This window comes from Dama dama, chromosome 4 (genome assembly GCF_033118175.1).
Source record: "Dama dama isolate Ldn47 chromosome 4, ASM3311817v1, whole genome shotgun sequence".
In the NCBI taxonomy this organism is placed as follows: Eukaryota; Metazoa; Chordata; class Mammalia; order Artiodactyla; family Cervidae; genus Dama; species Dama dama.
Window position 1 is genome coordinate 68,991,965 of NC_083684.1, and position 24,383 is coordinate 69,016,347.

The 24,383-nt window shown below is 53.7% G+C and overlaps 2 protein-coding genes across 2 annotated transcripts in view; one reads left to right on the top strand and one right to left on the bottom strand.

Moving 5' to 3' along the window:
- The window catches only part of BRSK1 (BR serine/threonine kinase 1), a 22,965-nt gene extending 15,091 nt beyond the window's left edge, over positions 1 to 7,874 (bottom strand). Inside the window, exons 1-7 of the mRNA XM_061140274.1 lie at positions 7,709 to 7,874; positions 6,187 to 6,281; positions 6,010 to 6,095; positions 3,848 to 3,988; positions 502 to 618; positions 390 to 423; positions 231 to 299 (exon numbers count right to left, since the gene is read on the bottom strand). Coding sequence (XP_060996257.1) covers positions 231 to 299; positions 390 to 423; positions 502 to 618; positions 3,848 to 3,988; positions 6,010 to 6,095; positions 6,187 to 6,281; positions 7,709 to 7,844 — 678 coding nt within the window. The 5' untranslated portion in view covers positions 7,845 to 7,874. The remainder of the gene's footprint in view (positions 1 to 230; positions 300 to 389; positions 424 to 501; positions 619 to 3,847; positions 3,989 to 6,009; positions 6,096 to 6,186; positions 6,282 to 7,708) is intronic.
- A 5,621-nt stretch (positions 7,875 to 13,495) lies between these two features.
- HSPBP1 (HSPA (Hsp70) binding protein 1) lies at positions 13,496 to 23,464 on the top strand. The gene is given in 8 exon segments (XM_061140277.1): positions 13,496 to 13,598; positions 13,601 to 13,836; positions 15,809 to 16,013; positions 17,889 to 18,113; positions 20,501 to 20,656; positions 20,746 to 20,842; positions 21,315 to 21,426; positions 22,996 to 23,464. Coding segments are annotated over 8 exon segments (1,209 nt in total). The 3' UTR covers positions 23,071 to 23,464.
- Positions 23,465 to 24,383: the final 919 nt, after the last annotated feature.

Below are 24,383 nucleotides of genomic sequence, written 5' to 3' on the forward strand. Positions count from 1 at the left end.
CCAGACTTTCTCACGGTTCTGTGACTGGATGGATAGTTAGCTCTGGGCACAGAGAGGGGTGCCCCCAGGATTTTGCTCTGTTGGTAAATAGCCCCCCACACACTTTCCTGGTACCAGTTAAATATCTGGGAGATAACCCCTGAGTTGAAGGTGGAAGTAGATGTTCTGTGCTTCCAGCAGGCGGAGGACTGTTCTAGAAACGGGGCGGGGAGAGGCAAGGACGGCCTTACCACGAGCAGGGCGAAGAGGATGACTCCGCAGCTCCACATGTCAGCCCGGCGGCCATCGTACTTCTCGCCCTGGGTGGAGAAGGGCGGCCTTGAAGCTCACCTCTCCCGGGCCCCCCACCCCCGCCTGCTCCTCTCCCCCTCTGCCCGCCCCTTGCTCACCTTAATCACCTCCGGGCACGCATAGTGGGGGGACCTGAGGGACAGAGGGGGTGTGAGCCTCTGGCGGGCTTCTACCTGCTCCCTGGGGCGCAGGTGGCGGCCCCCCACTCACCCACAGCTGGTCTCCAGAAGGCTGTCCCCCACTTGCAGGGATGCCATGCCGAAGTCTGCGATGCGGATGTTGTTTTTCTCGTCCAGAAGCAGGTTCTCAGGCTTCAGGTCTCTGTGGCTGAGACAGGATGGTGGGGCTCAGGCCTCCGTCCTCTACCCGGAGTCTGAGGACCACCCCCCAACCCCACCCCCTGTTCACTATCTCTCAGAGGGGGAACGTGTCTGGCAACTTCTAGTTAGGGACATTTGCAAACACGCCCCAAAGCAGAGACAAGAATGTAGGAAACCCCATGTACCCACCCACTAGCTTCACCCGTTATCAGCTCGAGGTATATCTTATCTCCACCCCTACATACGCTCTCCTTTCCCCACTGGATGATTTCGCAGGAGACCCCCAGATGGTGTATCATTTTATCCACAGATATTTGAGTATGTGCGAAGTAATCTTTTTTTGAGGTAGGCAGGGCTGGTACTGAGCTGGCTGTGAAAATATTCAAGTATTTCAGGGCTTCCCTGGTGGCTCAGTGGTAAAGAATCCGCCTGCCAATGCAGGAGACTGGAGTCTGATCTCCGATCCAGGAAGATCTCACATGCCGCGGAGCAACAAAGCCCCTGGGCTACAACTGTTGAGTCTGCGCTCTAGAGCCCAAGAGGGGCAGCTACTGAAGCCCGCGCTCCCGAGAGCCTCTGCCCCTCAGCAAGAGCCACCGCAACAAGAAGCTCTCGCACCACAACTAGAGAGGAGCCCCTGCACAGCCAAAAAGAAATAAAAAAATTTTTTTGAAAAATTCAAATATTTCAGAAAATTCCCTGGTGGTCCAGTGGTTAGGACTCCCAGCTTCTACTGCAGGGAACAGGGGTTGGATTCCCCGATCAGGGAACTAAGACGCCACATGGCCCAGCCAAAAACAAAACAAAAATCAAATATTTCAATACTGAAGAATAAATTTAAAAAAATACTGTCAACTAAAGCCCATCATTGGTTCCTCCTTCGCCACCCCACCCCTCACCCCCCACCCTGGGACAAACTCCTTAGTATGTAAGGGTTAATGATGTCCCGGGGGAGGTGGGGCAGAAGGTTTTATAGTTTCTGTTGGAAGAGGTCCTTAACTGGGTCAGACTTGAGAAATCTGTTGACTCTCGCCCCCTGGAGGCCAGTGTCTTTAATGTCAGGGTCCTGACACTTGTCAACAGGGAGGTGTTGACAGTTTAAATGGGCTGCCTTTTCATCACCAAGCTTTGGTCCTAGGTCTCAGCCCCTTCAGCCTGATCCTCACCCCATCTCCAATCCCATATCCCAGAGAGGGAGGTGTACAAACAAATGAGGCTGAAAGATGAACTGGAGGCTTCTATTTTGCACCTTAATTAATCATTAAAATGCTGCATATTGAATATCTTGTTTTGAGAGCTGAAAGCAACTGAATGAGGAAAGGAAGATCTTTTCATATGGACGTCCTTATGCAAAAAAAAAAAAAAAATGACCCTCAGCTTTTACCCTCCACCATATACAAAAATTAATTTGAAATGGACCTCAAGCCTAAATGCCAGAGCTAAAACTACACAACTTCTAGAAGAATATATCAGGGGAAACCTTATGACTTTGAGCTAGGCAAATATTTCTTTTTTCTTTTTTTTGGCCACACCCCACGGCATGTGGGATCTTCGTTTCCCAAGGAGGGCTCTACCCCATGTGCCCTGCAGTGGAAACATGGAGTTTTAACCACTGGACTATCAGGGAGGTCCTTGGGCAAATATTACTTAAATAGGAGAGAAAAAACAAGAATTGTAAAACGAAAAAAAAAAAAAAAAACCAACAAAATGGCTTCATTAAAATGTGAAACCTTTGCTTTTCATAACATATTGTTATAAAAATGCAAAAGCATGTCACAAACTGGGAGAAATTACTTGAAAAAAATATGCGTTTGATAAAAAGATTTTTTTTCTTAGAATAAGCAACTCTTGGGAGTTATTCCTAGAGTCATCCCTCATTCCTGGAATAAAGAACTCTTACAGCTCAATAATAGAAAGATAAATAACTCAATTAAAAATGGGCAAAGGATCTGAACAGACATTTCTCCAAGGAAGATATACACATGGCCAATAAGCACATGAAAGGATGCTCAACATCATTAGCCATCAGGGAAATGCACATCAAAACCACAATGAGATACCACTTCACACCCACTAGGACGTGTAGAATCAAAAAGTCAGATAATAACAAGTGTTGGCAAGAGATTGGAACCCTCAGAGACTGCCAGTGGGGATGCTGAATGACACAGCTGCTTTGGAAAATGGGCTGGCACTTCTTTCTTTCTTTATTTTTTGGCACTTCTTTAAAAGGCTAAATATAGAGTTCCCATATGACCCAACAATTCTGTTGTTGTTTAGTCGCTAAGCTGTATCCGACTCTTTTATGACCCCATGGATTGTATCCTGACAGGCTCCTCTGTCCATGGGATTTTCCAGGCAAGAATACTGGAGTGGGTTGCCATTTCCTTCTCAAGGGATCTTCCCAACCCAGGGATCGAACCTGCATCTCCTGCTTAGCAGGTTGATTCTATACCATTGAGCCACCTTGGAAGCCCTACCCAACAATTCTGATCCTAGGTATATACTCAAGAGAATTGAAAACATAGGTCACAGACCAAAACTTGTATGTAAATATTCATAGGTCCACATTATTCATTATAGCCAGAAAGAAGAAACAACCAAAATGTTCACCAACTGGTAAATGGATAAACAAAATATAGCAGAGCCATACAATGGAATATTACTCAGTCATGAAAAGGAATGGGATACTGATACATACTACAACATGGATGAACTTTGAAAACATTTTGCTAAGTGAAAGAAGCCAGCCACAGAAGACCACATTGATAGGAAATGTCCAGAATAGGTAAATCCACAGAGACAGAAAGTAGATTAGTGGTTACCCAAGGCTGGGGGTGGGGGGAGGTGACTGCTTAAAGGGTACAGGGTAATGATTTTTGGGGTGATGAAATGTTCTAAAATTACATAGTAGTGATGCATATCATTGCAAATATGCACAAAACTACCGAATTGTATGCTCTGAAGGATGGATTTTATGCTGTAGGACGCTCTTTTGTTTGTTTCTTTTGGTTTTTTGCCACACAGCGCAGCTTGCATGGTCTTAGTTCCCCTACCAGGGATTGAACCTGTGCCCCCTGCAGTGGAAGCATGGAGTCCTAACCAGTGGACTGCCAGGGAATTCCCTATGACGTGTGACTTATATCTCAATTTTGGAAAAGCGGGCTGTAGCACTCTGGCTTCAAGGCCTGCCTGTTGGGTAATGCTTGTCCCAGCTGCGCCCCCAAGCTGCCCCTCACCAGATGGAGTAGCTGTGGCAGAAGTCCAGCGCTGACACAATCTGGCGGAAGAACTTCCGGGCCTCCTTGGGGGTCAGTCTCCCCTTTTTTACCAGGTAGTCGAACAGCTCACCTCCAGACACGTGCTCCAGAACCAGGTACCTGGGGGACACGGAGGGGGCAGAGGGCTGCAAGGGGCATGTGGAGGACCAAAGAGCCTGACCTCCTTCTTCCAAAAGTACAAGCCCTCAATGCCATTGGCCCTGGAGGCAGAGGACCCCAATTCCCACGAGTCCCCGGGAGGAGGAGGCTCCAATTTCCGTTAGCCTCTGGGAAGCAGAAACTCAATTCCATTAGCCCTGGCCAGCATGCCAACTCCAGAGGTCAACACTCTGACTAGTTTTCCTCAGGAGATGAGGCAACTCCATTAGCACCTGGAGGTCAGAGATCCCAATTCTCACAGGCCCCTAGGAAATAAAGCCCCGTATTTCCATCAGCCTCTGGGAAGCCAAAGTTCTCATTCTCATTAGTGTCTGGGATGCAGGTAATGGAATTCTAATCTATTCTTGGGCAATCACACTCGGAATGTGTACTAATCCAAACGGTCAACATCTGTGAGGTAAAGACTACAACTCCCATCAGCCCCTGGGAAGTAAAGACTTCAATTCCCATCAGTCCTTGAGAGAAAGAGACAGTCTCATCAGCCTCTGGGAAGTCAAAATTGAATTCTCATCAGCCCCCTGGCACCACAGATTCCCATGTCAACTTCAAGAGTATTAATACTTTGAATTCCAGTTGTTTCCAGAGATAAGGCAACTTCATTAGCACTTGGAAGAAAGAGATCCCCTCGATTCTCACAGGACTTTAGTCAATAAAGATCATGCCACCCCCACCTATTCCCATTAGCCTCTGGGAAGGCAAGCCTCTTATTCCCATAAGTCTCTGAGATGAAGAAACTAGAATTCTCATTAATTGTTGGCAAAAACAGATTGGCTTGTGTACCAATTTAAGTCAACTTTCGTGAAGTAAAAGACTGCAACTCCCTTCAGGTCCTGAGAGGTTAAAAACTCCCAACTCCCATAAGGCTCTGGGACATGGAGACTCCTAATTCCCATCAGCCACCTGGATTTTAAAGACTCCAAATCCCATCAGGCTCTGGGAGGCTAAACCTCTAATTCCCATCAGCCCCAGGAAAACAAAAGCTCAATTTCTATGAGCTCAGTGGAAGGCTGAGGTTCCTCTGTGAGACAGAAGTCCCACGGGCCCTCCCTCCCCACAAGGATGGTGGAGTGAGAGTGATAGCTCCACCAATGGGCAACAATGGCCCCTCCCTGCCACCACACCTGGGGAAAGCCTGAGGACTACAAATCCCATGAGCGCCTGGGGCCGGGGCAGCTTCCTTCCTGGGGAAATCCAGCCTCTGATGGGTGCTGGAGTCAGTTCAAACTGGGGACTGCGAGGTCGCGCAGGGGGGGGGTGTCCCCTCTCCTGCTGCCCAGTCCAGCTGTCCCTTGGGTCACCAGAGTCCAGACAAAGGCCTGTTGTCTGGAGCCGGGACAGCTGGACCCCACCCCCAACCTAACGGGGGTAATCGACTTCCAGATACAGACTCAGAACTCCTGAGCAGACCCATTGTTGGGGTGTCCAGTTATAGCACCTAGAGTTATGCTGCGGGAGGAAGGAAGCCTCTAATGCTGCAGAGAAAGGGTTTGGGAAGAGGCAGGATTCACTGAGCCTGGGGCTCAGTTAGGTTCCATTGCCCTAGCACATGGGAAGGGCAGGGGGATCTGCCCTTAGCAAGTCAGATCTGGCTGAGGGCACCCAGATTATGTGGTACAGAGTGTTCCCCACAGCGTAGCAGAGCGAGGGACAGGGGCTGGGGAGGAAGGGGGAGGGTCAGCCTTGTCCCCCATCGGGCACGGGGACGGCTCAGGCTTAGCTGCCCTGCTGCCAGGATACAATCGGCCCAGAGCGTCAGGCCAGGTCAGCATGGGAACACAGAGGATTATGAGTGTGTGTGTGTGGGGGTTGTCCTTGTGCAGTAGAGACGGGACTGGACCTTCAGTGGCCCGGCCAAGAGAGCTTAAGTTTCCCCTGGCTCCTCCAGGCCTTGATTCTGGAAACGTCCCACCCTGGGAACTTGGGGAGGATGCATGGAGGGCTGGGTGTCTATAAATACCTACAAATATTTCTTGTTCTCGTAGACGTCGTGGAGTTTGAGGACGTGCGGGTGCTCGATGAGCTTCAGGATGGCTATCTCCCGCTCCACCTGGGGGAAAAGGAACGGCAGGCAGTCAGCCTTGCCTCCCTCCCTGTCCCCAGCCCCAAAGGGCCCCCTCTCCCCCAGCACACAGACACACCTTCATCAGTACCGACTCAGACAGCTTCTCCCTGTTCACGATCTTGATGGCCACCTTCTGGCCCGTGATGCAGTGGACCCCGAGTTTAACCAGACCTGGGGGAATGGGACAGAAAATGTGGGGAGTGCTCCCAGGGCAGTCTCCCCACCTCTGGCTCCTAAGCACCACCACGCCACACCCCCCACCACCCTGCTTCCTCCTTTTTCCCCTCCTGGCCCGAATCACCCTGACCTGAACTCCTGGGGGCTGACAGCAGCCATTCCCGCCACACACAACTCTCTTTCCACTCCCTGTTGTCCAATTCTGTCCCTTCTGGCTGTCCCTCCACCTACCTGCCTCCCCCTCCCTCCACAGCCACACTGGACTCTCCATCCTTCCCGTGTGCCCCTTCCAGTTCACCTCTCCACACCATCTTGCCTCGCTGAGCCTCCAGTTTTGTGTCCTCCAGTCTACCTCCTTCAGACAAACCTCTCTCTGCCCATCACTTGAGTTCTCTGCCCTTTATTATCTTCTGGAGACACCATGTCTCCCAAGGAATATAATCTTGTGATTGCCCCCTTCCCAGACCATCCTCCTCCACCTCCTCTCAAACCTGGACCTCTCAAGTCCTTTCTTTGATTTTTTAAAAACAGCAGCTGCAGCTGGGAGCATGCACATCCCAAGGGTATGCCCACTCCCCAAGGTTAAGCCCCAAACCCAGGAATGCAGGCCCCCAGCCCCCTCCACTCTCAGACCCAGGAGTCCGAGCCCCCAGCCCCTCCTCCCTCAGACCCTTAAGTCCAGCCTTATGGCCCCTTCCTCCCCCACAACTCAGGAATTGAGATCAGCAACACCTTCACACTTTTTGCCCTGGGATGTGGAGTCTGACCCTCCCCCAGGCCTGGCCCCTGATCCCGAAGCTCTGGCCCAGGACTCAGATATTCAGCTCCTGTCTTACCCCTACCCAGCGCCCACCTGGCAGGAAAGAGGTTACAGAGGTTAAGCAACAACAGAAGATGACCGCCCACCCCTGAGGGATTTGCCTCCTGCATCCACCTTTCCACCTCCCCGTCCCCACTCTGAGCCAGCATGCTGGAGAAAGGGCAGGATGCTGGAGACCCCATCGCCCCAGCCTCAGTGCCCCTGTCACCCCAACAGAGGCCCTCCGCGGCCAGAGGACAGTGCGGAGAGATGCCGCTTCGGGAGGCGCACCCCCATGCCGGCACCTCACCCCAGCCTGCGGCTGTACTGCACCAAGGACCTGGGCTCCCGGCGGCCGGGATCCTGGCTGCAGGCCGAGTTCCTTGCCCATGTTGGGGCCGGACCCTCCAACCTCTGCCCCCAAAGCAGGGGAGCCTTTGGGCCCCGCACCTCCCCCAGAAGTCGGGACCCCAGAGTCCGACCCCTCACCCCCTCAGCCTGGGGATCCGGCAGTCTGGAACCCGAGTCCCTTCTCTGAGAGGGGCTCGGGGGGGCCCGGGAGTCCCGCCCTCTGCCCTCATCCCCCCTCACCCCCACCCCGGTGCCCCCTCCCCTGGCTCACCTGTCTGTCCTTTGCCCAGCGTCTTCTCCAGCCGATAGGGGCCCACATATTGGGCGTGCTGGGGTGGGTGTGGGTGTGGGTGTGGGAGGTGGTAGGCGGGGGAGCCCCCGCCCCCATCCTTGCCCCCGGACGACATGATGCCCTTGGTCCCGGCCCGACCGGCCCCCCGGCCGCCCCCCCTGCGGCCAGTCGCCCCGTCCCTCCGGTGGGGGCCGGCGACCGCTCCGTCCCGGCCCCCCCGGCTGCCCCCCACCTCTCCGGGGGTCCCCAGGGGGCTGGGCTGGGCCCCCCCGGTCGGCGGGCCGCGGAGTTGGGGGAGGGGGGGCTGGCCCGGGGGGGTCAGGCCCCGGGAGTCAGCATGGCCCGGGGGGGCTGCGCGGCCCCCCCTCCCCAGCCCGTTTCTGGCCGCCCCCCCCCTTCCTGCGCCTCCCCCCGCTGGGGGGGGTCCGAGGTGCGGGCCGGCGGATGCTGCAGGCCGAGGTCCCCCCCGCCCCCCCACGCGCCCTCTCTCCTCCGCCTCCTCCTCCTCTCCGCCTCCCCCCGCCACCTCGTCCTTTCTCTCCGGCACGCTGACATCACCATCCGGGGACTCCGGGCCCTTCCCCAAAGTTAACCCTTTCGGAGGGGGAGGGGGAACTGGGGCAGGGGGCGGGCCTGGGCGCCGGAGCCGCGGAGACGCGGTGGGAGGATGCTGGGAGCGACGGAAGGATGCAGGAGGGACCGTGGAGGCGGACGAGCGGGACGCACAGGAGGGGCAGAGTCGGGGCGACACAAAGGGAGACGGAGCCGGACACGAGTGGGGAAAGGAGACAGACGGCACGGGAGACGGGGACCGGCAGAACCGGGGCTGGGGCCGGACAGGGAGACGGGGGGCCGCGCAGGCGGCCAGAGACAGGACAGAGCCAGGGGCAGCAGAGACACAGGGAGACGGAGGAGAGGGGAGAAGGTGCCTGGGAGAGACAGAGGGATGGAGAAAATCACAGAGAGAAATGGAGAGAGATAGGGGAAGGGAAAGAGAGGTGGAGAGACAGGGGATGGGGGGAGGGGTGGTGGTGGTAGAGACACACAGATGCAGAGGGACGGCCGGGCAAAGAGATGAACCGAAAACAGAGCCAGAGACAGGGAGAGACTGAGCGTAATGGAGGAGAGAGACAGTGGTTGAGAGACGGGGAGAGAAATGGACAGAAATAGACGGACGGGGGCAGAGGGGGCAAGATACAGAGGTGGGGCACTGGGGGAAGATGACAGGAACGATGGAGGGTCAGAAAGAGGAGAGAAGTGGGAGAGAGAGGGAGACCGACAAGGGAGGAGGAAGAGCAGAGAGACAGGTGGACAGAGGGAAGACAGACAGATGGAGAGAGCAAGCGACAAATAAGCATAGGGCTGGGAACCCCAAAATATGGGGGGTAAACACAGGTGGAGGTCTAGATGCTGGGGGGAGATAGGACAGATTGGAGGGACAGAGGAAAAAAGGAGAGTAGCGGGAGAGGGAAAGAATTTGGGGAGTTGCTGATCCAACGCCTGTCTCTGTTCCCCTTGACCCACAATCTGCCCATCCCAGCCTCCTCTCCCACTAGCATTGGGGCCCCATATCCACCCACAGATCAGGGTGCATGTTTTTAAATATCTTGGATCCATACCTCCATTGAGAATACTCCACAATCCTCCTACAGAGAAATTTCCAGAACCCCTTGAGGTCCTTGTGAATTTTCTGGCCACTATCTATTCTCTGTGTCCACCACCAGATTCCCTAGTTCTTCATGTGGGCTCCACTATAACTATATGTCCCCAGTCTAGGTCATCCGTGTACTATAATCATGTATCCCCACTCTAGGTCATCAAGAACCTGTGCACAGCTGGATTTCCATGTGACCTGGGATTCCGCTATGTCAGATACCCAAGGATGTAAGGTCCCCGTTTCATCCCCAAGTCTTCTGTAGAGTGTACCCATGAGCCTTAAGTCCCCTAGTCAACCACTTTCATTCCATGATGCTATACTCAGTGCCGAATCTGAGCCAGACACTGTTCAAAGTGGTGAGGCTACAACAGTGAACCAGGTCAACCAAGATCCTTGTCCCACGGACCGCTCATTGCGGTGGGTGAGGCCGGAAATAAGCAAGATAAACAATCAATATATATGCGGGGAATTCCCTGGCGGTCCAGTGGTTAGGACTCCGTGCTTCCACTGCAGAGGGTACGGCTTCCATCCCTGGTTGGGGAACTAATACCCCACCAGCTGTGAGGCCAAAAATTAAAGCAAGCAAACAAACGGAAAATATATGGTATGTTACAGAGTCATGATCAGTGACAAAGAGGAAACAAGGAAGGAGGGGGGGTCTTTAAATTTTTATTTATTTCTTGTCCGCACCGGCTCTTCATTGTTGTGCACAGCTTTCTCTAGCTGTAGTGAGAGGGGGCTACTCTAGTTATTGTACGCTGGCTTCTCTTGCAGTGGTTTCTCTTGTTTCAGAGCACCAGCTCTAGGCACACGGGCCTCAACAATTGTGGCTCTTGGGCTCTAGAACACAGGCCCAGCAGTTGTGGTACACGGGCTTAGATGCCCCATAGCAAGTGGAATCTCCCGGACCACGGATCAAACCCATGTCCCTTGCTTTAGCACGTGGTTGCTCAACCACTGGACCACCAGGGAAGTCCAGGAGGTGCTTCTTGAGTGATTTTTCTATGTGATTTTCAGTTACAGTGCCAAGAGAGGCCTCCTCAGTGAAGGGACATTGAAGGAAAATGAGGCCATGTGGATTAAGCACCAGGAGCCTTCCAGGCAGAGGAAGCAGCTGTGCAAAGGCCCTGGGGCAGAAGTGTGCCTGGTGTGTAATGGGAAGGCTGAAGCGTGGCTGGAGGGTGGAGAGTGCAGTGGGAGGAAATAAGGTGAGGAAGGAGACCCAACAGGGCCTTAGAAACAGGGTGACCAGGGGATTTCCTGGTGGTCCAGTGGCTAGATTCAGCATTTTCACTGCTGGGGCATGGGTTGGATCCTGGTCAGGGAACTAAGATCCTGTAAGCTGTATGATGTAACATAAAAAACAAGACAAAACCAAAAAAACCAGGGTGACCATATGTCCTGGTTTGTCTTTTATTCTGTAATTACTAATAGGGTCTGTTTTCACTCTAAAGTGTCTTGTGGATGAAAAATTATATGATCATCCTTCTTACTGGTCATTGTAAAGGCTATGGCTTTTATAGGGTACCTGGGGAGTTTTCATCTAGGCTACCATTGTATTACACATATGTTCATGTGTGTAATGACATGTACAATTACACACCACAGGTATATATACAGCATTATGTATCATAATGTATGTAAATTTTATTATATTTAGATGGACTTTTACATACATGTACATAAGTACAGTAGGCTGCATGTGTGTGCTCAGTCACTTAGTCATGTCTGATTCTTTGCGACACCACAGACTGTAGCCCATCAGGCTCCTCTATGGGATTTTCCAGGCAAAAATACTGGAATGGGTGATCATTTCCTCCTCCAAGGTGGGGAATCTTCCCAACCTATGGATCAAACCTGCATCTCCTGCATTGCAGGCAGATTCTTTACCACTGAGTCATCAGGGAATCGGAGAAGCCAATGGCAACCCACTCCAGTACTCTTGCCTAGAAAATCCTGTGGACGGAGGAACCTGGTAGGCTGTAGTCCATGGGGTTGCTACAAGTGGGACACGACTGAACGACTTCACTTTCACTGTCACTAACTGGAGAAGGAAATGGCAACCCACTCCAGTGTTCTTGCCTGGAGAACCCCAGGGACGGGGGAGCCTGGTGGGCTGCTGGGTATGGGATCGCACAGTCGGACACGACTGAAGCAACTTAGCAGCAGTAGCAGCATCAGGGAATGCCCAAAGATGTCCACGTTGTAATTCTGTGAACCTGTGAATATGTCACCTTACTCAGCAGAAGGGTCTTTGCAGATGTGACGGAGCTGCAAATCTTAGATGCGCAAATTTTCCTGGTTATTACATTTGTGCCCTAAATGTAATCACAAGCATTCTTATGAGGGGGAAGCAGGAAGATCAGTCAGAGGAGGAGACGGGATAAGGAAGGAAACCGAAGCCAAAATGGGGAATTCTCTGGTGGTCCAGGAGGCTGGGTTCAATTTGAGGTTAAGGAAATAGATCCCAGATGCTGCAACCACAGCTAAGACCCAGGGCAGCCAAAAAAAAAAAAAAAAAAAAAAAGCCAAAATGATGCAGCCACAAACCAAGGAATGTGGGCAGCCTCTAGAAGCTGGAAAAGGCTGAGAAACAGATTCTTCCCTGGAGCCTCCGGAAGGAACACAACCTTGATTTTAACTACTTGAACTCAGTGAGACCCTCGTTGGGCTTCTGAACTGTAAGTAGGCCACCAAGTTTCTCAGTTAACAGCAGAGATAGGAAATGGAGTACCCAGGGGCCCAGATCCATGTCTGACAATCGTCTTCCTCGGTGCCACACACACGCACACACACACACACACACACACACACGTTTGGTCTTCCTATCTCTGTCCAAAAGATCTCCAGCACATCCCACACCCAGCAGTGCGCTCACTATACCTTTGACTGGGGGCCCCACCAAAGTTGAGTATAACCTTCTAGAGTGGGAGGGCCTTGTACGGAAGACTAGAATTAGGATTTCTTTAAGCCTAGTCCACAGTCCCAGACCTCAACCCTAAATGTGGTGCAAGGAGGCCTCGAGCTGCCTGAACCACCTTGCGCGGGCATTTTACTTCCCCGCTTCAAGAATCACCTCTGGCGCACCTCGCAGGACCCAGAGAAGATCCCACGAGGGAGACGCTGGGGGAACGCTAAGAGTGGTCTGCACAGGAAGTGCAGTGGGGAGAATGGGGAGCCCCCTACGAGGAAAGGGTAAATAGAGGCCAAGAGCGGTCTGGGATAGGCCAGACGCCGCCCGGCTCAGATATTATTGCTGACAACACAGTGAGGCCCAGGCAGAGTTCAAAGACCCCCAAGGCTGCAGGACTCCAGCTGTTAGCTATAACGGGGTGGGGGGGGCCCCCCCGCGCTGGCCAGAGCGGGGCGGGGCTTAGCTGGGAGTGGCCGAAAGCCCTGGAACAGGGGCGGAGCCTGAAGCGGCGGGGCGGGACGGAGCGCAGAACCGGGGCAGTGGGCGTGGGTGGGGCCTAGCCGGGGCGGAGCCGGTCGGAGGGCGGGGCCTACGGGCAGGGGTGGAGCTTGTCGTGAGGATGAGGAGGTGGGGCTTATCGGGGGCGGGACCCGGGCCGGGGCGGGGCTTTGGCCGGGGTGTGCTCGCGCCGGGCGTGGCCGGAGCGAGGGGCCGGACAGAGCCAGGTGTCCCGCCAGGTGGGAAGAACTTAAGAGCCCGGGGAAGCCGCCTCACGGCCCCAATTGGTGTGGCTGCGCCAGGAACTTCCGGGCCAGACCGTGCGTGTTTCCGGTCAATATGGCGGCGCCCAGTAGAGTCAGGTGCGGGCGAGTCTATCTTCGGTAGCGGCGGCGACAAGAGGCTCGGGGAGGTGAGGTCCACCCCGCTCTGGCTCCCCTCTGTGGATAGGAGGGAGGGGACCTGTCTCTAAGATGACCAAAGGGAGGGCTTCTTGCTCTGAAGGCTGGGCAGTGGGGTTGCTAAGAGATGGGAACGACCGCGGTGGAGATGGAGGAGGGGGTTGCTAGGGATAGTGGGTGGGGCCTGTTGCTAGGGAGGAGGGAGGGACTGCTGACTTTGGGGAAGGGGCCTGTTGGTATGAAGGAAGAAAAGGGGGCCATGGTTAAAGGAGGTGTGGGCAGCGTGGTTTGGAGTCATGCGGGGCCGCCGAGCTCCCCTAAAGCGCCACCTTCTCAGCAGACCCCCAGGAGTCGACCCGTCGGGACGCCAGAGCTACTTCAGCGGTGACCACCCGCTACCCCAACACATTCTTCCTTTCTTCGCAAACTGTCCATGGCGAACCAGGGCTCCGGGGGCAGTCGCCTTCCCCTGGCTCTGCCCTCAGCCTCCCAGGATTGCTCGTCAGGGGGCAGCGGCTCCTCCGAGGGCGGCTCGGGCCATCCCCCGCCCCCGCGAAACCTCCAAGGCCTGCTGCAGATGGCCATCACGGCGGGCTCTGAAGAGCCAGACCCCCCTCCAGAACCCATGAGTGAGGAGGTAAAGGGCGGGGGTCCGAGAAGGTGGGGTGAGGGGTGTGGGAACAGAGAGATCCGGGGAAGGGCGGTCGTGCCGGTGTGAAGGCATAGGAGGCTGTATTGGTGCTCCATAGGGTTACTGTAGACTGAAAGTCAGATCCCAGGATCCTGCACTGTGCGGGAAGGCAGAATAACCTCATGGTAAAAAAAGAAAACGCCAAGGGCACCGCCATAGCGAGACAGACATGGCTTCAGTATGTTACAGCTGTGTGACCTTGGGGGTATCAGTGCATCTTTCTGAGCATCAATTCTCAGTTGCAAGTTGAAGTTGATGATAAGGAGAGTGGCCCTTCACAGGGTAGTTCTGAGAGTCCTGTTGAAGTGGGTCTCAACATCGCACCTGGTACACAGGCTGTGCTCCTGAAGGCAGCAGGATATTCTCATTAAGAACAGACTCTCATAAGAGTTCTGTGGACAGACCACTTAGGTTTGACTTAGGCGTTGTGGATGGCTGACTGTGTGACCTTGGGCAATTCACCCTTTTCTGTGCTTCCATTTTCTCATCTGTGAAGTGGGAATAGCAGTAATATTAATACTTAACCATGGAAGGTTGCTCTGGAAGTCGAGAACAGTATTTGCTATAGCAAATGTTTACTTGGTGGTGACAATTGCAGTGTATGAAACATGCTAATACAGTAACATCCATGAAGACGTTGAACCTCTAGGACCACGATGTGGGCCAACAGGCACGGAAAAGATCAACATCTTGCCCAAATTTATCCAGGACTGTGACTTCAGATCCTTCACATGAACACTTAATACAGAGTCGGGCCAAAAGGAAAAAAAAACCCAGTGGCCAGTTCTCAGTGCTTATCTTATGTGACCTACTGGCAGCATTCAATGACGACCCCGTCCCCTTGAGCTCTTTCTTCATTTGGCTTCTGGAACATGGACCAGCGTGGTTTTCTGGTTTTCATCCCACTCACTGGCTCTTCTTCCCCATCGCCTCTGTTGGTTCATCCTCATTTTCCAGTCCCTTGACCATGGAGCACAGCAGCACTCTCTCTTCTACACTCACTTCCTGTGTGATCTCATGTTGGGTTGAGGTTTTACTCTGTCGACACTCAAGTTTATATCTAGGCCAGTGGTTCTCTCCTGGAGGGACGGTTTTAACCACATTTGGCAATGGGCGGAGACATTCTTGGTTGTTGCAAACTGGCAGGTTGTGGGGGTGGGGGCAGTGCTATTGGCATCTCGAGGGTGGAGGTCAGGGATGCGGCTCAGCGTGCTCCAGTGCACAGATGACCCCCACTGCAGAATGGCCCAGCTCAGGGTGTCAGTAGGGTCAAGGCTGAGAAATCCAGGTCCAGGCTTGCCCTCCTTCCTGAGCTTCAGGCGTCCTTCTCAATATTTTGCCTTGTGTGTCATGGATCCCTCAAACTTAACAAGTTCAAAAATGAGCACCAGTTTCTACTTGTCTCACTCCACACCTGCTTCTCTTGCCATCTGCCCCGTCTCCTCCTAGTTGTTCAGGACAAGAACCTAGGTGTCGCTGACCCTTCTTTTCCCATCACGCCCCACAGCTAGTCTCTCCATAGATGCAGTGTCCAGAAAAGAGTGTTAGTGGGAAAGGTGCCTGGGAGGTGTCTGTTGGTTGAAGGACACCCCGCCCTTAATTTTGGCTGTTACTATTATTTTTTCCTTTGCCCGTGCCTCTTGGCATGGGGAACTTCCCTGACCAGGGATCAAACCTGTTTCCCTTGCAGTGGAAGCGCCAACTCTTAACCAGTGGACCACCAGGGACGCCCCGGCTGTTATTAGTAATGACTGTTACTCCTGCCTGGAGAATCCTAGGGATGGGGGAGCCTGGTGGGCTGCCGTCTATGGGGTCACACAGAGTCAGACACGACTGAAGCAACTTAGCAGCAGCAGTTACTCCTGAGTCGATTATTGATAAGGTTTGCTTCTCTCTCCCGCCCCGCCTCACCCTGCAGAGGCGCCAGTGGCTGCAGGAGGCCATGTCGGCCGCCTTCCGGGGGCAGCGGGAGGAGGTGGAGCAGATGAAGAACTGCCTCCGGGTGCTGTCCCAGCCCACGCCATCCTCGGCTGGTGAGGTTGAACTGGCCGCTGACCAGCAGGAGCGTGAGGGAGCCCTGGAGCTGCTGGCGGACCTGTGTGAGAACATGGACAATGCAGCAGGTACAGCCAGGCCCGCCCCGGCCTGCCCCCACCGCCAGGGTCCTGCCCTTCTGCCTCCGTCTGCCTCTGTCTCTTGCCGCCTCTTCCTTCTCCCCTCCAGGTCCTGGTGCAGCCCAGCCCTTTGTCCTTTGCCTCAGTCACCATGCAACCCACCTCCTCCCCAGCCTCCCAGCCTCCCCCCTCCAGTCTAGCTCTGACTCAGGCCCCAGTTGAGACTGCCCTGTGCCTCCCTGCTTGGTCTGCCTGCCATCAGGGGCAACGATGGCACCAGGCCCCGTCCACTGCCTCCCTGATGGGACTGACCATCTCACCCTGGTCCGCCGGGAGCCCTGTGGCATTCCCCAGAGTAAGAGACATGAGGTGGTCCTAGGTGGGGTGGTCAGGGAAGGCCTCCCTGAGGGGTAACACGTGATCAGGGACCTGAAGGGAGGCCGTAAGTCATGGGATCAGCTCTGGAAAAAAGCATCCCAGGCAGAGGGATCGACCCATGCAAAGGCCCTGAGGTGGGAACCTGCCTGGCCAGGGTGGGAATAGCAGTGAGGTGGGCAGAGCAGAGCGGAGTGAGTGAGAGGCGAGGGCCGGGCAGTGACCTGCACTGGGCATACAGCGGCTCCCAGGCCAAGGATGGCGTTGTGGGTTTCATCTCAAAGGCTGAGAAGCCGCTAGAAGGATGAGTCGCCACTTCCACTTGGAGTGGTGTGGCATGGCGTAGTTGTTGAGGATGTGATTTGTCTGTTCTGGACATTTTATGTATGAGGGATAGTAGAATTTGTGATCTTTTTGTATGGGCTTCCTTCTGCAAGTGTGATATTTTCAAGGTTCTTCCAGGTCATAGCTGTATCAGAAATTTATTCCTTTTTGCAGCTAATATTCTAGTGTATAGCTAGGCCATGTTCTGTTCATCCATTGATGGACATTTGGTCATTTCCCCCTTCGGTTATTGTAAATAATTCTGCTGTGGACACTGGGTACAAGCAAACATCTGTTCCAGTTTCTGCTCTTGAGGCTTGTGGATACATATGTTGGAGCAGTCACATGGTAACTCTCTTTCACTTTCTGAAATACAGCCAGGCTGACCAGTTCAGAAAACAGGTGTTGGGCTGTAGACTGCAGACCTCTGGTGTGGTATGGTCTGTTTCCCCAGGGGATGTTCAGATTGTCACAGACTGGGTTTCAGAACTGGCATTTGGTGGGCTGGACCCTGGGCCCCTGACCTTGTTGAGACACGCTGGCCTTGGACAGACCCCCAGTTGGGTGCCTGGGGAGGGCCAGCCCTTGGAGGCAGGCTCCCCTCAGCTTCAGCCAGTTTTCCTTCCATTCTGGCTGCCCTAACAAAGCAGCATGGACTGAGGGGCTTCAACACCAGAAATCTGTTCTCTCACAGTCTGAAGGCTGGAAGTCTAAGGGTCAGTTTCTTCTGAGGCCCCTCTCCTTGGCTTGTATGTAGGGAGTTCCTCGCTGTGTCCTACATGGTCATCCCTCTGTGCCTGTCTGTGTCCTAGTCTCCTCTTTTTATAAGGGCGCCATTCCAGTTGGATTAGGGCCCCATCCTGTGACATTATTTCACCTTGCATGCATGTATCCTGAGTCGCTTCAGTCGTTGCAGACTCTTTGTGACCCCATGGACTGTAGCCCATCAGGCTCCTCTGTCCATGGGGATTCTCCAGGCAAGAATACTGGAGTGGGTTGCCATGCCCTACTCCAGGGGATCTTCCCCACCCAGGGATTGAACCTGTGTGTCTGCACTGACAAGTGGCTTCTTTGCCACTAGCGTCCCCTGGGAATCCCCTGGGGGTTGGGGCTTCCGTGTAAATCTGGGGATAGGACCCAGCTCAGCCCGTCACAGCTGGCCTGCCTGCTGCCCTCTCCCCCCAGACTTCTGCCAGCTGTCGGGCATGCACCTGCTGGTGGGCCGCTACTTGGAAGCGGGGCCGGCAGGGCTGCGGTGGCGGGCGGCGCAGCTCATCGGCACGTGCAGCCAGAACGTGGCGGCCATCCAGGAGCAGGTGCTGGGCCTCGGCGCCCTGCGCAAGCTGCTGCGCCTGCTGGACCGGGACCCCTGCGACGCGGTGCGCGTCAAGGCCCTCTTCGCCATCTCCTGTGAGTGTCCGGGCCGCGGGGGTGGAGGGTGGGGCCAGTCTGCTCAGCGAGCGGACCCTTGGGACGAGGGGCGAGGCCCAGCCCCAGCGCTCTGAGGCCCCTCAGGGCTGTCGGCCGCGGCGCTGTGGACGTCCGGGCTGATCAACCCCGTCACTGGGGTCCTCCGGTGGGGTGGGGTTCCTCAGGCGGAAGGGTCCTCGGGCGGGGGGGCTGCGGGAGTGTCCTGACAACGTGGCAGTCCACTTCTGCAGAGAACGTACGCAGTCTCGGACACCCCGCAGGCGCTCAGAAAGTAATGCCTCTTATTCATTTTTTTTGGTACCTCTTAAAACCCACCGCTGCCCTGTCCTCCCCGCTACCTCACTGGTAGCCACTACATTTGTGAGTCTCCTTTTTGGTTACATGCAGTAGTGGTTTTACTTCTTAGATGCCACACATAAGTGATAGCACACTGTATTTGTCTTTCTGTGTCTGACTTTCCCAAGCCTAAAACCTCCAAGTCCATCCATGCTGTTGCAAGTGACAAGATTTCATTTTTCTGTCTTATGGCTGAGGCCTTTTATCTTTTAGAAAATTGATGTAGAATTCGCATAACTATTTTGAGGTGTACAATTCAGTGGCATCTGTGTTTTTTTGGGGTGGTGGGCGTGGTTGCGGGGTACGCCGTCGTGCAGCAGCTACCATCTGGAAAGTGCCTGGGACCGGCCAGCCCTGGGGCTACCAGCCACTTTGGTGGTCGGTTTCCTGACTGCGCCTGCTGCCCGGTGCACGGAGGCTCACAGCGGTTGACCCTCTGGCAGCAGACCAAGAGGGGGTCAGATGGCGGAGGAGTGGGTGTGGTGAGGGGGAGGGGAGTGCCCGGGCAGATGCGGCTCCAGGCTCCGGCACCCTCTGGGCTCAGGCCCGGGGTGCCGCTCAACCTCCTCCAGCGCACAGTGCAGCCCCGGGACACAGGGAGCGGGCCCAGCAGAGAGGCCCCCGAGTGGAGGGGTGCCGTTGCTCCTGGATACGGCCTGACGGCAGAGCCAATAGGCTGTGCCCACTGAGCAGACGCGGAAGGTCATCAGGTCTACCTCCCCGTCTGCCGGTCTTTTTTTTTTTTTTTTAAACTGAGTAACAGTTTATTTAACCCCACTTAGCCAAACTATTATCGTTTCAGCCCATCGTTATGTGGCATGTTAATAAGCTACTTTAGATCTTTTTTTTTCCCCCACATTACGTCTTTGAAACCTGGTGTGTATCCTACACATAAGCATCTCAACTCAGGCTGCATTTTCAGCGGTCAGCATGGAGCGAAGTTCTAGTGAAGGGACAAAGTTGTGCTTCACGGGAAAATATCATACCACCACTTCACTGCTTAACTTAAGTTGAAATGAATGAAACTCAACTGAGATTAACAACTCAGGTCCTCAGGGGCACTTGTCAGGTATTTAGTGGCCACGGGTTTCTGGAAACTCCCTCTGTCCTGGCCTAGACCCTGCCCAAGGGCGGGCACCTAACTGGAAGTGCACCCTGCAGGCTGGTTCTCATCGTGGGTGGAGGCCGTGCAGGATTCCTGGCACCCTCACGATGTAGTCTGGCTCTCTGCTCTTAGTTTCCTCATCAGTAAAATGGGAGTCACCTCCTAGGGTAGTGTGGAGAGTTAAAAAGAGATAATGTGCTCATCAGAGGATGCAGGAACAAAATGGATATTCATACAGTGGGTACTATTCAGCCATTACAAGGAAAGAAGTTACTGATTCATGCTGTAACCTGGATGAGCCTGGAGGACATTATGCTGAGTGAAAGAGGCCAGGCACAGAAGGCCACAGAGTGTATGATTCCATTCTTGTGAAATGTGCGGGATGGGCAAATCCATGGAAAGCAGATCAGTGGTTGCCAGTTGCCGGAGAGGCCACTAACCAGTACAGGGCTTCTTTTGGGAGTGATAAAATCATTCTGTTGTTAGATAGTTATGGTCAGCCAACCTTGTGAATATACTGAAAGCCACTGAATTGTATACTTTAAAAAGGTAAATCGTACAGGCTGTGGAATTATGTCTCAGCTAAAAATAGTTAAAGGTGATGCTTACGAAGCATGGACCCCTAGAAATCCACGGTGGTGATGATGGTGATGGTGGTGAGAATGGTGGTCCAGGAGGTGATGATTGTGGTGTTTATGGCGGTGGTGGTGATGGTAGTGGTAATGATGATATTTGTAGTTGATGGTGATGAGGGGGGTGGTCTTACGGGTGACGGCTGTGGTGTTTATGATGATGATGGTGGTGGTCGTGATGGTGGTGGTGGTGATGACTGGTGTTTCTAGTGCTGATGGTAGTGGTAACGATGATGGTACTGGTGGTGATGATGGTGACTGGGACCTCAAGGCCCTGCCTCCCCCCTCCCCAGGCCTGGTCCGGGAGCAGGAGGCTGGGCTGCTGCAGTTCCTCCGCCTGGACGGCTTCTCCGTGTTGATGCGGGCCATGCAGCAGCAGGTGCAGAAGCTCAAGGTCAAGTCGGCGTTCCTGCTGCAGAACCTGCTGGTGGGCCACCCTGAACACAAAGGTGGGGCGGCCCGGGCGGTGAGCTAGGGTGGTTCCCGGGGGAGTGTAAGGGAGGATGGCTACTCCTCTGACCCCGTGGCTCTTCCCCAGGGACCCTGTGTGCCATGGGCATGGTCCAGCAGCTGGTGGCCCTCGTGCGGACAGAACACAGCCCCTTCCACGAGCACGTGCTTGGAGCCCTGTGCAGGTGCGCTGGGGCCCCAGGGGACCGGCCTGGTAGGGGATGAAGGGTTTAGGGTCAGAGAGGAGCAGAAACCAGGGTGCTGGTCCTCCCGGAGTCTCCGTCTCCTCACTGTGGGGGCTGACACAGCAGCCTGGGGAGGAGGGAGACAGTCTTCCTCCCACTCACTCTCCCCATCCTGCATATAAAGCACAGGCAGGTTAGAGCCGTAAGACGGCAGAATGGAGCAGCCGAGTGAGCAGGCAGCAATGCTCATGTGTGGAGTGGGCTCCAGGCCAGGCACTTTGCTAAGCGCCCTGTTCCGTACAAGTCTCATCCAAGTCCCTTGGGTAGGGTGGGGGCAGAAGTCCACGTTGCAGACGGGGAAACTGAGGCCCAGTGGGGGGTGGCGGCTTGCCCAGGCTTGGTGGGGGATGGGGTGGGGTGGAGGGCAGCTGGGCAGAGGGAGGTCCCAAGGATGGCTGTCCTGTCCCCGCAGCTTGGTGACAGACTTCCCCCAGGGCGTGCGGGAGTGCCGTGAGCCCGAGCTGGGCCTGGAGGAGCTTCTGCGGCACCGGTGCCAGCTGCTACAGCAGCACGAAGAGTATCAGGTACTACTGGTGGCGGGGGGGTGGCAGCCTGGTACCTGCCTTCTAGGCCCCTGTGGTCTATTCGCCCATGCTTTTAAAAAAAAAAAAAAATTATTTATTTTTGGCTGTGCTGGGTCCTTGCTGGGCAGGCTCTTCTCTAGTTGTGGCGAGCAGGGGCCACTCTCTCTTTGTGGGGCGCAAACTTCTCACTGCAGTGGTTTTTCTTGTTACAGAGCACATGCTCTAGAGCGCCGGCTCAGTACTTGTGGCTCACAGGATTAATTGCACTACGGCACATGGGATCAGCCCGGATCAGGGATCAAACCCATGTCTTCTGCACTGGCAGGCTGATTCTTAACCACTGAGCCACCAGAGAAGCCCGATTTGCCCATGCTTTTGTTTACACCTTATTTCCAATTCATGTGTTTCTCTAGGCAGCATTCAGCACACATTTATTGCCCCCTCCCACATGCTTCATGCTCTGTTAGCATCAGGGGGACGGCAAGGAGAAACAGCAGCTCAGGGTCTCTTAAAGTTAACAAATTCATCTAATTAGTATCCAAATTAATATCATTATTTATATCATATCATTCAAATACTTAAGTATTTATTAGATTGATAAATAATAAGTAAATGATAAATACCAACCAGTTAAAATATTGAATTAAATAGATAAGTAAGAAATATGTGATAAATTACAACTCATTAGCTTTTTGATTAGATAAAGGATAAATAATAAATTACAAATAATAACTCACCAGATGGTTAAATAGATAAGTAACAAGTGATAACATAACTCAGATATTTAATTATATAGATAGTAATGTGATAAATAACCACTCAGATATTTAATTAAATAGGTAAGTAACTAGTAAGTGACAAGAGCAACAAATAACATATTCAGTAGTTATTTAGTTACTTAAATGACTAAGTTATTTAGTTAACTGTCCTTAGTAATTTATTCAGCCCTTATGATACCACCCAGATGCTGTTGCTTCAGCAAAGCTGGACACAGAAAATGTACCACCCTCTTGGGACGTACCTTCTGCTGAGATCATGCTTCTGTGAACACTGTCAGGCATTTCCAGAGGGGTCCTGGGTACTAGGTGTGAGGAGCAGGGGTGACTGGGAGAGGCACAGTACCCACCCCCTAGGGGCTTGTCCTCTGACTTTGTCACATGAACCCGTGGAGATATGTGCCTGGGAGTCAGCAGGGGATCCCCTGCCCTGGTCTGTCCTGAAGTTTCAGCCGGCTTCGCTTGATGCATCCATGCATCTATTCTCTGAATCTCTGGTGTGCCAGACCTTGGTACCCGACCATAAGGACCAACCTGGTGAGGGAAGCCTCATGTGAACTGGGCAACATGCCTGCTTTTTGTTTCCAAAAAAATTTCAACAGCTTTATTGACATTTAACTCACTATATTGAAAGTGTACAATTTGAGAAGTTTTGACATATGTATACACCTGTGGAAACCTTCATTTTTCCATCAGGGGTGGGAGGGAAGAAGAGCTGTTTCTGGGTGCAGAGCTGGTGGAGGCAGGGTCTGGCCTCTACACTCAGGGCTTCCAATTTCCCACCCCAATGCAGGAGGAGCTGGAGTTCTGTGAAAAGTTGCTACAGACCTGTTTCTCCACCCCAACTGATGACAGCATGGATCGGTGAAACCCAGTGGCTTCTCTCCCCCTCTTCATGGGAACCCCAGGCCTCCTGCCTTCCCCTCACCCATGAAGCCCTCTCCCAAAGGAGAGAAGGGCCTTGTTGGTGCCGTGCCCGGGCGTGTCAGCCTCTCTCTACTCAGCCCCCAGGGTGGGTGCTGAAAAAGGCGCTGGCTCCTTGGATCCCGCCTCTCACGCACTCTCACTCCACTCCCCCTTCTCATGTCCACACTGCTCTTCCAGTTAAGGTGTTCCTCCTCCACCTCCTTCACTGCCACCTTTGTCGCCTCGCCTGGAGAGTGCCTTGGTAGGGGAGGAGGGCACAATCAGGGGATCTAGGGAGCCAAGGAGGGAACAGCAGTGGGCGGAACCTTGGAATAATAAAAATGTTGCTCTCTAAAGTCCGGAGCCATCGTCTTTCATCCTCCCAGCGTCTCTGGAGAGGGAGTGTGTGGCATACTCGTCCTTCTCTTTGCCCGCCCCCTGCCCCCCGCCATCTCTGATAACTTCTCTGAAGAAATACGCTTTTGACATTCACGCTTCCGCATCTAAGGTGGAAGCCATGTTCTTTCCCAGCATGCAGTGTGGCGTGGCTTCTGCTCCACCAATCAGAGCTCGCCGCCCGCAGGCTCAGAACCACCGCTGGAGAAGGCGGGAGCAGGTACTGGAGGCAGTGGGACACCTCCCACGCCAGCAATGGAGGCCACTCTGGGTGCCTGGGGCAGGCTTGAGGTTGGGTGTGTGCCTCGTCCTGACAGGAAAGCACTAGGCCTTTTCTCCAGCCTTCTCTGAGATTGGGGAGCAAACGGGACAGGCAAACTGCCTCCTTTTATAAATTCCTTTCAGTTTAACCAAAGGAGCTTTCCATTACAACCGAGTCTTGACTGATGGTTTATTTGAGACGAGGAAGTGGAGCCCAGGGTGGTTGATCTTGTGGCCAAGTTCATAGCCAAAATTTATACCTGGGCCACATCCAAAGCTGTGTCACTCCCTGTTTTCTGGCTTCCTAGCCCCATTTAATAGCAGACTAATTTCTCTCCTGTGGAATTTAGTTGTGCGAGAGAGGTTGATTATATTTTTCATTCCCCAAATTCAGAATAAATCAAAAGGTAGCTACAGGATCCGAGAATTGGAGATCAGATGTCACTTGTATCATTTTTAGAGCAGATTTGAGAAATTTGAGCATTGTTGGTCTTGCTGCCTCTTCATCCCAGCATTAGACATGGTTGTCAACTGGTCACAGGCAGTACTGGAGAAGCGCAGTCCTTTCCCCTAGGTGCAGGCAGCAGGCCAGAACACTGGGCAGGATGGCTCCAAGAG